This window comes from Durio zibethinus, chromosome 25, assembly GCF_047325235.1.
Source record: "Durio zibethinus cultivar Kanyao isolate XHJ-2024 chromosome 25, ASM4732523v1, whole genome shotgun sequence".
NCBI classification, from domain to species: Eukaryota; Viridiplantae; Streptophyta; class Magnoliopsida; order Malvales; family Malvaceae; genus Durio; species Durio zibethinus.
The window spans coordinates 14,731,118-14,744,929 of NC_143186.1; the positions used below are offsets into that span (position 1 = coordinate 14,731,118).

At 29.1% G+C, this 13,812-nt stretch overlaps 1 protein-coding gene across 12 annotated transcripts; it reads right to left on the reverse strand.

Annotated features, from left to right (window-relative positions):
• Positions 1–4,433: 4,433 nt before the first annotated feature.
• LOC111275861 (putative disease resistance protein At1g50180) lies at positions 4,434–13,430 on the reverse strand. Of its 12 annotated transcripts, none has more exons than XR_016333461.1 (5): positions 12,112–13,429; positions 8,562–10,451; positions 7,892–7,938; positions 6,917–7,111; positions 4,434–4,612 (listed from the first exon to the last, which is right to left on the reverse strand). XR_016333461.1 is itself a non-coding variant. In XM_022861438.2 (3 exons), the coding sequence occupies exons 1-2, from the start codon at positions 13,139–13,141 to the stop codon at positions 8,575–8,577; spliced, it is 2,907 nt and encodes a 968-aa protein (XP_022717173.2). In that variant the 5' UTR covers positions 13,142–13,428; the 3' UTR covers positions 6,765–7,111; positions 8,562–8,574. The 12 variants fall into 12 exon arrangements, 1 of the variants encoding a protein (XP_022717173.2); XR_016333460.1 differs by having other exon boundaries at positions 4,434–4,618; XR_016333459.1 differs by lacking the exon at positions 4,434–4,612 and adding an exon at positions 4,641–5,081.
• Positions 13,431–13,812: the final 382 nt, after the last annotated feature.

Sequence of the window (13,812 nt, forward strand, 5' to 3'; positions counted from 1 at the left end):
ACATATAGGATTTATATTTAATTAGATATTAATTTATCTACAAAAGAAAAGAAAGAAAGATATATAAAGGGAAAAAAACAGATCACTTTCAAAACAAGATAAAAAATAAATAAAAATATAATCTAATATATATATATATATTATATTACAAAATATATGGATGCCTGATAAGATATGTCATGTGGATGCTTACTTAGATAACTTATATTTTTTACATCTAAGATAATAATTTAATTTAAATTTTTAACCAAATAATCCCATTCAATAAATATTTCACTTTAAAAAATATTTGAAAGTTTAAAAATTAGAATAATTTTAATATTTCAAGAGTTTTATTTTAATTTAAATCAGAAAAACTTATCCCAAACTCACTTTTTTCAAATACATTTAGAATAAAATCAATAATTTTGTTATTTTTTTTAAATGAACTATTAAACCATCTATATATCTCTTTTTAAATTTAAAAAGAATTATATAATTTAAATATATCTCTAACAATCTAGATATATGATCTCTTTTAAAATATATATAATTTAAATATATCTTTAACAATCTAGATATATCTATTTTAAATTTAAAAATTTTAAATATAAATTTATTTTTATAAATTTTCTAATAAATTTTAAAAGACTGAATATTATTTATTTTACTATTTAATAGATGCCATCTTCCATCTTGATGAAATATTCTTTGTGCTGAATTTCTACTATTACTCATTTAGTCTATCAATTGTACATACCTATGGTATTAGTGTAATTGTATCAAATAAAATATCATCTTCATTTTTTTCATTCACTATCAATTGCATATATTCTTTTTTATTTTGAGAAATTATTATATTGATTCTTAAGAACTGTTTAATAGTTGAAAGGGATGTTAATTACAAAACACCCAACCCACAGCTTTGAGTGTTTTTGTTGGCAATTGATATTCCCTCTAAAAAAATACCAGTGTGACTTTTTACCAATTTCATTCTACTTGCTCAATAATTATAGTTTTGCCATTAATCTGTGATATTTTTGCGTTACAATGGCCTTTTTCTAGTACTTACTTTCAAGAATAATAAGTCCTATATTAAGTTAAAAGAATTGAAATTTTAAAATTGAGCGTCTCATCAAGTAGAACAATAGTTTTGTAAGATAAAAATTAATTAAAAATTATAATGGCAATATTTAAATACTGCATTTTATTTAACTAAACTATTGTAAAAAGTAGAAATTGAGATATGTTCATTTTGATGTTAAAACTTAAAATGCATTTGATCTTTACAATGTAATAATAAAATAATCTTACGGAGTTTTCTTTGTTTGTTATGTATTACTAACTATTGTATCCATGAAATGCAGTAGTGGAAAGATTGAGTTGGGGTACAAGTAAGAAAATAAACTATGAAAATGATATAATATTGCTTACTTTTATTTATTGAAAATATTAATCTTTATAAGATGATAAGTATATATGCTTTGTTACTAAACTTTATCATCTTATATTAATAATTTAACATTGAGATGGAGATGAAAAAAAAATTTATAAGGCTTTTCAAGATAATTATCTATAGTATCTACAACTTTTTTACTTTTTGAATCAAATTGTTCAAATAATAAAAAAATATTATTTTCTATAATTTTGTAATATAAGAATTTTTTTCATCAAATACAAATATTCAAATATAAAAGATAAAATAATTAAAGTGAAAATAAAATTATATTATGAATGATAATTTAATTAATTTATACTTCATTATATTTTTAAGCATTATCCAATTTATATCCTTAAGCCTAGGGAAATGTTTATTTTTCAAAACTTTCCATCATTTTGTAAATTTAAATGCATTATTTTCAAGTTTAAAAATGATAATTACACAAAATTTAAAAGTTGTTTATGAAGAGATCGATCATCCATTTCCACTTAAAAATTTCAAAAAAAAAGAAATTTAATATTTTGAATAATACATTTATATTTTGTTCATATGTTTGTTTAAAATCTAATATCATTTTATAATTATAATTTTAAATTAAATAAATTAATTAATTCCTGCATTGTACTGATCACAAGCTAATTAATTCAATATTTGGCAAAGCAAAATATCCAAAATAGTATCCAAATTAAAAAAAATGACATACTCATATAACGTTTTACTTTTTTATTATTTTTTATTTGTCACTTAAAAATAAAAGGAAGGAGAAAACAAATCCTAAAACTTTAAAAATTTGGGATTTAAATTCTTGCACCTACAACTTTGTTACCTATTTTCAGATTGATGTTTACTTCATAAAAAAATTGATGGAATCCACTTTTTTTCTCTTTTACCATCTTTTCTGATCAGTTTACGCAAAAAATTATAGAGGAAGAAGTAAAACAAGGGTAGTTTTTTTCCACTTATAAGAGAAAAGGAAAAGTTATGAGGATTTGAAACTCTCCTCATGGGTAAAAGCAAATTGCGTCCTACATACCCATTGCTTACGAAAAAGAAAGGTAATTAAGAGAGTCAGTTTTCTTTATTAAACATATAGGATTTATATTTAATTAGATATTAATTTCATCTACACAAGGAAAGAAAGAAAGATAAAGGGAAAAAAAACATATCACTTCCAAATCAAAATTAAAAAAATAATTAGTGTGATATTTGAAAAAGCAAAATATTTGAAATATTATCCAAATTAAGTAAAATGACATACACGATTTAGTTTTTTAGTTTTTTATTTTTCTCTTAAAAATAATAGGAAAGAGAAAATAAATCCTCAAACTTCAATAAATTTGGGATTTAAATTCTTGCACCTACAACCTTTCACTTATTTTCAGATTGTGGCGTGCTTCATAAAAAAATTGATGAAATCTACTTTTTTTTTTCTTTTACCATCCTTTATGGTTAGTTTATGTAAATAATTATAGAGGAATAAGTAAAACTAAAATTGTATTTTTCCCCTTATAAGAGAAAAGGAAAAGTTCTGAGGATTTGAAGCTTCCCTTATGGGCAAAACAGATTTTTCATCCTGCGTACCTACTGCTTACAAAAGAAATAAAGATAGTTGAACAAGTCAGTATTTTTTATTAAACATATAGGATTTATATTTAATCAGATACTAGTTTCATCTACAAAAGGAAAGAAAGAAAGAAAGATAAAGGGAAAAAACACATCACTTCCAAATCAAAATAAAATTTGTGATTACTTGTTTTCTTTGAAAATTATTACATATCAAAATAATTAACATTTTAAATGGGCAAGCAGCTTGGTTTATCAGTCATAAGAGAGTAGAACCTGAATTAAGAGATTGAAGAGGATGGAAAGATCTGGTTTCTGATCGAGTGTCGCGGTATTATTCTCTCTAAATCTTTTTGTTTTATTCGTTGTTGGTGGTTTAGTTTATTGTGTTATTGTGAAGAATTTATTACTGGGGTGGGTGGTTACTCCTAGGATTTCTGTGTGGATTGAGGGCGTTAAAATGAGGATTGTGTTGTGGAATGTTCGCAGCATGTGTGGGGGTACGAAAGCCAAAGCAGTGAGGAAATTAATTAGAACTCAAAATGGTGAAATGGTGCTCATCCAGGAAACGAAATTGGTTACCTATGATCTTTGGAGTTTATGGCCTTTTGGGAATTTTGAGTGGTTTATAGCCCAGTTGATGGGAGATCAGGGGGCTTAATTACTGTTGAAATTTTAAACTTTATGAACTTAGATTTTCTTTTTAAAAAAATTCATAAACAATCCTTTCTACTTTGCCGATTTCTAATTATACAATACAAACAGCCTTACTACCTTCTTAAGTTTCTTCTCGAATTGATAAGATTAATGGCAATTTTTTATTAAGTATAAAAGGGGAGACAAGAAAGTTTGTTCACTTTATAGAAGGGAACATATTAAGTGCAGGGCTCATCTTCGGATGGGTCTTGGGCCAGAGTTTTGATATTTTGGATTTGGACATGGACACTAACCTTTTAATCAATTAAAGTCTAGCTGTTTTGCATTTTTGTATGTGTGTTCTGTCTTACAAGGCAAAATCCAACAGCCCAAAGTTTGGATTTAATTGGACAACGAAAAGGTCAACGATTGAATTAAAAGAATTGTCTGACATGGTAATTTAAAATAAAAAAAATGAAAATGTAATATGAATTTGATAAAAAAAAAATTATGTTTAATATATTTATATAAATTATGATATGATAATTTTATATTTTATATATATTTAATATAAAATAAATAAATACGAATATATAAATTATCCAAAGATATTAAGAAAAATTAAGAACCAATAATCCATTTTATCCAAAAATATTTTAGAGTATCAGTACATAAAGAAGTGAGCTTTGATGTGTTTCCTTTTTCCAAGCTATTGTCCCGATCCAAAGATACCATTAAAATTGCTTAATGATGTTTAATAGAAAAATCATACTTGTAATAATTTTAAAAGATCTTGGATTCAAATGGAACAATGAAAAGCTAACAACTAAAAGGATATTAAACAATTAAGAAGCAACGAGTTTTATCCCAATAATGGATCATTGGTACACCATTGTTGCAGAGGAAGTGTGCTTTGATCATAAAACTGTGTGCCTTTACCTAAATATTGTCCTTATTCAAAGCCGCCATTAAAAAGTGAGGAAACATTGATGGCTGAATCTATCAATGAGGTTACAAAAGGTCAGAAAAGATAGACGGCAATTGTCATAAAGCCATGTGCATGCCATGCCCTCACAAAAAGCTATATGCCTGGATGCCAATCTTAAGATATAATTGAATCACAAGATAAGATGCAAAGAAAGATGCCGTTTGAACGGTGTGAAAATTTGAGAGTTTGTCAAAGAAACATAGCTCCCCAATTTGGGAACTTCTACGATCTCTAATAAAAGAGCATCTATCCTTCTCTTCTCCATCCCCATTTCCAGCATCTTCTTCATTCTGTATTTATGCAGGCATGCTGCTTTAAGGTGAGAAATCAGAGCTTTGGTCAATTTAGCAAATGATGCATGCAAAAGGCAGTTATGAGGAGACTGATGGCAGCAACACTTCATTCTTTGGAATGGGTGGCATTGGGAAAGTTGTTCTTTACCTTCTACATGGTAAAAAAGAGCTGGTAGTTGTTCTGCAACGACAAAACCTAGTTGTTTTTAGTTAATCTAAGAAGATAGTGACAGAAAACTCCAAAAACCTTGAGCTAGTTTGCCTATGGCCATAACAATCTAAAAAGGTTAAACATTTGCACTAGGCTATGAGAAGTAATCAAGTAAGAAATTAAGTTACATATTTCGTACTACCATGTTTAACATATGTAGATAGGGGGGATTATGCCAAATATTTATGAACAGTGTTTTTTTTCTTTGTTAGTTTAGACTTGTAGTTTTATATCAAGTATGGGAAACTTAATCCAGATTTGCATGCCAAAATGGAAGTTCATTGAAGGTTCTAGCGACGTGGGTAGTGGAAAGCGGAAAGCAGTTCATTCAAGGACTAGGGATATCTATGATTCCTGGTACTTGAAGCAAAAATGGTGAAATAAAGAGAAATTAACTATCAATTTTGCATCATATGAAACTTCACAGATCGGTCTAAAGATTATAGTAACCTCAATTGTATAATATATGCAAACAGAAGTGCTCTGCAGATGACATATTCCAAGTTTTCTGGTCAGAGATTAAAATTCTACACCTTAGACTAGGAGAGTTTATAACTGATTTCAATCATTAGAAAGTTTAATTTCTTGTTAAAGCTAGATGTTCTGCAAAAGACAGATTGATTATTTCAATAATCAGTTTAAAGTTTTCTCAGCTTGCTGATTAGAGATAAATATGTTCATGCATAACTGGATGAGCTAAAAACGCAATACTATGCAATAGCTGCATATTGAATAACAACGTGCATGCGAAATTGTACCAGGAAACAGTATCACAAGCATTGTTAGGAAGAGGCAACTGGAATGCTCACTTATATAATGACATGAGAAGGCATAAGTGAATAATGGAAAGCGAAAATATAGAACATTAGCAATAAACAATCTCCAAGACTTTTTGCCAGGAACCGATGTATTTAGTACTAAATCAAATTCCAAAACGTTACACGAAACTGTTTTGACACGTTAGAAGCACGCAAAAATCTGCAGGAAGCAAATGGGAACTAGAGGAAATATTTCCAGAAAGCTTAGATGCATAGTCCTTCCTATTGAACTTTATTCAGAAAAAGTAGGTTCATATACTTCCAACAAAATAAATAAACAGAGGACTTTGTTGCCAAAAGTTTTGACTTTTAAAATTCACAGGTTTCCAACCAGTATTCAGTTTCACTGCCTGTTTTCACCATTTGTTTCCCCCTTCAGGTTTCATATTTCATCATAAATCATAATCCCAAGAATCCATGCTTCCCTATCTTATCTCATCCATTCTATTTCTTTCCTTATTAGGTGAATATTGATCATTCAGAACTGCCTCCAAAATGACTCTTACTGCACAACAGTAAAATTGTACATATGTTTCTAGCAGCTTCTCGAAAAAAGAAAAAAAAAAAACAGAATAATACAGAAGTGAAAGGGAAATTGGACATGCAATTCTCCACGTAAGAAGAATCAATTTGAGGGAAGGTCAGATTGTCTTCTTCGATAGTTGCTATTAATTACAGCATCATTCATGAAGAACTGACTATTGATAGTATTATCCTAAACACCATGAAGTTCCATAATTTAGCATGTTTTCTGTGTGTGTTTGTATGTGAACATACAGATTGTTGTAAATAATATATTGGTATCAAAGAGTCATTCCATGGATGTAATGCTTCATTGCAGAATAGTGAAAATATTTACTGGATCAAATAATGAGTCATCAACATCATGTTCTTGCTAAATAACATAAACAGCAGTGCGAGCTACTGGCTTCTTATTCAAGACCTTTTTTCCAAAATCATTCAGAAAGAAGCAAAAATAAGACATACACGAGGCTCTTGCAAGGATGTGCGGCAGGAATAATAAGCACCAAGATCCCTAGCGGCATGATCCCTTTTCTAGCCCCCTTGTTGAACTTTGGTTTCAGTTATCATATGGAACACATAACCTGTGTGTATCAGGACCTTCTATCATATCATGCCAAAGCAGATCAGAGAGTATCATTGTCAAATCTCCCACTTTTCCTGCAACAAGGAAAAATAATCATGCCTTGGTAAAAACATAGAAGCTAATCCATAGTCACTAAGCCAAAAATCTGAAACAGACTTTGAAATTAAATAAAATAAGAAACAACGTCAAACCATATCCCATGTCAACAACAATCCATACAATATATAGAAGATACCAGACGATTTCCACAGTTGTTTATTGTTGAAACAACTTTACTTGGTCCCCTTATGAAGAGCATGTGAAGAAATGCTAGGAGCCTTCTTTTCCCAAAAGGAAAAAGTGAATATATATATATATATATATATATATCATGAAAATAGCTGAAATTCTGTGTAAGATCCCAATGGAACTTGATTTGATTATTGAATACAGCATGCTGAAATTCTTTCAGACAAAAACTCAATCTTGCAACAAAAACATAGTAATACAAATAAAAAATTTTAGTGATAAGAATTCAAATCCTAACAGGATCAAATTAGAAAGAGAACCCAATGCAAAGGAAAAGAAAAAAAAATCAAGATTCAGCATAAGAGAACTACTGATTTATGCTCAAGGTCTAAGGCATTAAAATTTAGGATAACAAAAATGAGATGATTATCTTTGATCTCTATTGCCTCTTAATTATATTTTATCGTCAACTTTTAAAGTTAACCATGATCAAGATGCAAATTTAGCTTCCAAAACTCAATCTTTAACCAAAACATTATCAAATATATACATCCAAAATTGAAATACAGCAGCTGTTAGTCATGGTTTAAGAAAGCTAGTTGGAAAAGGGTTCCATTTTTCCTTACCTTTGTTGGTGCATCTGAATCCATCCACAACACTCAATTTCTTTTCCCTGAAAAAGAGAATATCAATTCCACTACATTGTGCGTAGCTTTACCCTTTTTTTTTTCTTTTTATTTCGGTACAGATAAAAATACATGCACCTACCATTAATTCAAATACTTGCATGCCTTGCTACATTCCAGCTAATTGAAGTTAAATAAACGCAACATTTTGTAATTACAAAGAATAATCAATTTCCAAATTTGACATTATACTATAAAAAACAAAACTTCTGATTTAGTGCAGTTGTAATTTTTTCTAGCATGTAATAATATAGAATTGAGATACAATGCCATACTTCTAGCAGAAAATAAAGAAAATAACAGAATGTAAAATAAAATTTACAATTCTTTGCAAAAGAACAACATACACTCTGGTTTTGCCTATCCAAAAATATAATAATTATAATAACAGTGAAATATTAAGGATAATAAATATTAGTTTTGTCCCAATTGTATATTAACTTGAGATTAACTATTTATACTCACGAATATACTTAACGTGAAGTTAAAATTTTTATTGAAAAACAGAGTATCAATTTCACACATTTTTGTAGTTAAAATGATATGCAAAAGCAAAAGAGTTGTAATTACAAAGAACAAGCAATTTTTAAAGCAGAGATTACAAAGTTACCTGACAAGCATCGTTATATCCTATCACAATTTTGAAATATGATAGAAGGAACGTGTTGGATTTTGTAGAAATCTTCTCCTCCTTCCGCAACTTTATCTTTGAATGCCTTTGGCATCCAATTAATCTTCAATTGCCGGAGTGTTGTAATGAACCTCAATCCATCTGGAAGCATCTTTAGTTTTAAGCAGTTATAGATCTCCAAATGGCGTAGAGCAGGCATGGCTCCTTCATTCACCTTCCACTCCTCCAAATTGTAAATCCCACGAAGGCGTAGAGAATCAAGTTTAGCAAAACATTGTGCAGAGCAAACCATTTCCTTTCCAGTGAAAGCTTCATAATTGAATTTGAGAATCCTTAAGTTAGGCAGCTTCCCTAGTGTTGGCATTGGATCTTCATCAAGTTTGCACCGAGACAAGTATATGTGAGCAATATTTGAAGAGAAATGATGGTGCTCTGGTAACTTCCCTATCTTCAGAACTAAACTCAACTCATAGATATTAGCACAATCGGAGAGGAGGCGTGTCAAATGCCTTGAATCAATTCTGTCATCACTCCTTATAAATAAGGACCGAAGAGTATTATTATTTCCGAGTATAGGAGGAATATTCTCACCCAAATCCTCAAAATCTTTAATATTGAATGGCCCAAATATCAGCAACTTTCTAAGATTTATCATGTTAAGAAGATCTCCAATACAACAATTCCTCGTGTTGAAGTTCACAAGTGTTAAAAGGTTTCTCAAAGTACACAACTTCAACTTGGTTTCGGGGTCACAATGCTTGGGGAGATATAGATGTCTTAATTGTTTCATCCTCCATATAACATTAGGTACATGAACAGGTCTACCAAAGGTTCCGTTTAGCCTCATAAATCTATTAACTCTTAGATCTAAGGTTTGCAAACATCTTAAGTTGCCTAGAGATGATGGCAACTTTGAGATATAGAATTCCAAACCCTTTAAACTCAGGAACCTCAAGTGGATTAGATTACCTATATCACTTGATAAATTCAATCCCGCATCACATATTTTCCTCTCAAAAGATAGGACTCTGAGCAATCTGAAATTGTTGAACATGTATGCCCAAGATCTCCACAATACATATTTTAGCCGAAATATGAAGATCCCGAACACTAGGTTAATGTTCACGTCCTCTCCACGTCCATAAATGTAATTTACCATCTTTAACATCTTTGGATTCGTAATTGCTTTAATTTGCTTGGGAGAACTGATCTCAAAGAAGAACAAAAGTGATCTAAGATGGAGACTTTTAATGCATTGGAGTCCTGGAAATACATGTGCGCTAATCCTGTGGACACCACGAATCGTAGATGAGAAAGAATTAGTGCAACGTTGATTTTCACTTGAGTGATCAATGACGTAGAGAAAATTTTCTTGTTTTGCCTTCGACAAGCAGAGATCTCTCATGATATCATGCATGCGACAAGTTTTGATCTTCAATAATGCATCTCTTTTTCCTACTTGAATCATGCACCTTTCTACAAGCTCAATTATGTAACCTTCTGCCACATCTTCTATAACTTCATTTCCTTCATAATGCTTTGACGATAAAACAATACCTTCTGCCACCCATAATTGAATCAATCTATCCGCACGAATCTCATAATCTTCAGGAAAATGACTTAAGTAAAGGAAACATGGTCTTAAATAGGGTGGCAGATCCTCATAACTCAATTCCAACACATCATCAATTCCTTGGCCTTTGCCACTCTTCAAGTATGACTTGACATTTTCAGACACCATTTGCCATTCATTTAATGAATTCTTTGTGGCCAAAATTCCTCCCAACACAATGATGGCTAAGGGCAGCCCTGCACAATGTCTAACCATGTCCTTCCCTAACACTTCCATTTTAGGATCAACTCCATTTCCTGTAGAAGAACTTAAAATAATTTAATCAGTATTGCATCATATCAACTTAGTCGGTATAAATGGTAAGTTTATACTTTTTTTCTTGTGCACAGGTCATTGGCAGTTGCCTTCATTGAAATTCTAAACAAATATGGTCAAAATTTAAAAGATACAAAAGCAATAGAAAATATGTTTGATAGTTAAAGTACTAGTTACAAAAAAGATGGCAGAGTAAACAAGACATTTAAAAACGCATTACATCCATCAAAGTTCAAATAAGATGATCTAAATCCTAGTTTTACCCATAATTGAAAAACAATTGTTGCCGGTCTTTCCAGATATTAAAACATAATAACCATAATTTCACAATTGACAAAGAGAAATAATTTTTTATTTGATGCAAACGTTATGAGATGAAGGTTTCGTTTGTTTCGCAAAAAATTATTTATGTATTTTTCAGTGTTTATTAGATAAAAAATTAATTGATTAACGAAAAATGACTTATTGATCAATGAAAAATAAAATTATTTTTTTGAAAATTGTATTACTCTTTTGAAAAATGAAACACAATTCCGAAAAAAAGCTATTTATAAGTAAAATTAATTATCAATGTGTTTTAGTCTAATTTTACTTAAATCAAACCTTATACATGATTTTTTAAAACTCAAACTTAATTTAACCCAATCTAAAATATTATTATATTAATAAATAATATTTTATTTAATTTTACTTAAAGAATTAAAATACTAATACTAAAAGTCTTTTAATATTTTAATTTTAAATATTTTTATAATTTTATTCAAGACTTTAAACATAATATTTTAAGTTTGAACTTAATTTGATTCGATTTAAAATATTATATTAATAAAAATATGTCATTTAATTTTAATTAAAAAAATTAAAATATTAACATTAAAAGTCTTTTGATATTTCACTTTTAAAAATTTTTATTTTCTATAGTATTAAACATAAATATTTTTAGTATTTCATTAATAAATAGTATTATATTATTATTTTAATAATTAATGTTAAATAATATAATAATATTATTTTCTTAATATGAATATTTTTAATAATTTCTTAATTTTTTAAATTTAAAATGTATAATTTTATATTTTATTTATTAAGGCATTTATATTACTATTTTAAAAATAAATATAAATTAAAAAAATTTTGTTATGATTTAATAATAGATACTTTTAATATAAAATATAAATATTTTAATAGTATAAATATTTTAATAATAAATATTACATTTAAATTAATAAAAATAATATTTTAAGAATAACAATAGTATTTTAAGTATTTTAAAATATTAATATAAAGAATAATAAATAGTTTATTTTTAGTATTTTATATTAATATAATAATTTAATATTAAATATTATTATTAGAATACAATTATTTTTAATATTAATATTTTAATAATAAATAATTTTTAATATGTTAATAGATATATTAATATTATTTAAAAAATAAAATAAATTTTTCAAAAAATAATTAAATAATAAAAATTATTTTTCAAAAATTCATTTAAATAACAAAAAATCTCCGTTTTTTTAAAATACAAATATTTATCAAAAGTTATTTTTTAAAGTCAATTTCAGCGAATCAATCGGAGCCGTAATAAAGCAAATGAACCTACATGCGTAATTTTCAGGAAAGATATATATTATATACCTGAAGACTCTTTGTCGGGAAATGCAATTTTCTGAAACAATTCCCAACTGTTTTCTTCATTTAAGCACTGCAATTCATACAGATAACCTCTTCTATGTACGTGTGAAGCTACCTCTTTGTTGCGTGAAGTGAGCAATATCTTGCTACTTGTCTCCCTCAGTGGGAATGCAGCTTTTATACTTTCCCAAGCCTGAATGCTCCAAAGATCATCAATTATCACCAAACATTTTTTATCTTTCAAGAAGCTAAACAACTTCTCTACTAAATCTTCATCCCTCTTCTCTCTGTCCTCTTTATCCATAATGCCAAGACCAGATAGAATGTCAACCCAGACTTTTCTTCTCTGGCATTGTTGAGAGACATAGACCCAAGCCAAGTGATTGAAATGACCTCTCACCAGGCTATGGTGGTAAACCATTTTAGCAAGAGTAGTCTTACCTAGACCACCCATTCCACATATGGAAACAACTTGGTAACTCCTTCCAGCCTCGTCAGTAACAATCGAGACCAGTTTCTTAATTTTTTTACTGAATCCAACAATATTATCTTCAACAACATGGGGATAAGACTGCCTCCACTCCTGCTTTTCATGGGAATAACTAGATCCTTCTTCATTACTTAATTCCTTTATGCCATACGTTTGCAAGCGTCGCGTCAATTCAATGATTTTGCTTATGATTTCCTCCATCTCTGACCTGATTTTGTGGAGCATCCATCCTTCTTTCAGGATACAAGCAGATCTTTTGACGAAATTCAAACAAGCTCCTTCCCTTTTGGACCCAATCCTCAGAACAAAAGTCTCGACAACATCCTCAGCATCATAAGCAAGATCTCTGATTTCAGAGACCCAAAGACGAATCCTTTTGCTCTCACCCTGTCTTTTATCAGCATCAATTAAGAAGCTTTGCATCCATCTCAGCTCCCTTTGCAAACGATCAACTTGCTCCTCTACTCCCCATAGGGATGTTGCCTCTTGAGCTATCAGATCGCTAATTCTTAGGAGAGCAGATGAGACAGCAGACCAAGCCATGTAAATCCTGAAAAAAGGAAAAGAAAAAAAAAAAACTTTGTTTTGTATGGTTTGATTAACAATGGTGAATGAGTTCTCTCACTATATCTCTTAAGTTGTAACAGGTGAAAACTGAGCAAAGCTTTTACCAAAAGAAACAGAGAAAAAGTGCAGAGTAAACGCGTTCAAGCATTGCAGAGTAAACGCGTTCAAACATTGTATTCATATTAAATTTGAAAGTTCAAGGAAAGTTGTGGAAAAAGAAAAAGGAGAGAGACAAACAGTGAATAAATTAATCTTCAAAAGTAGATTTATAATATGGCGATTGTGGAAGACTAAGAAAACATCGCCATTAATCTTTATTAAAGTGCAGAGTAAACGCGTTCAAACACTGTATTCATATTAAATTTGAAAATTCAGGGTAAGTTGTGGGAAAAAGAACAAGGATAGAGACAAACTTTCAATAAATTAATCTTCAAAAGTAGAGTTATAATAAGGAGATAGTGGAAGACTAAGAAATCATCACCAGTTATCTTTATCTTTTGGTCAAAATGTGCCGGGTCTATGTGCTTGGCGGAATTTAGTTATTGTACTACAATTTATAAAAATTTAATTTTTTATTATTTTAATTTAATAATTTTAGTTTTTTTTACAAATTTTGTTAAAATTTTATCCTCCAAAACATTGACGTG

Coding starts and splice junctions, on each gene's coding strand:
- LOC111275861 (XM_022861438.2), bottom strand. CDS start 13,141: ATGGCTTGGTCTGCTGTCTCATCTGCTCTCCTAAGAATTAGCGATCTG. Junction 10,452..12,111: donor TCCCGACAAAGAGTCTTCAG/GTATATAATATA, acceptor GTTCTTCTACAG/GAAATGGAGTTGATCCTAAA.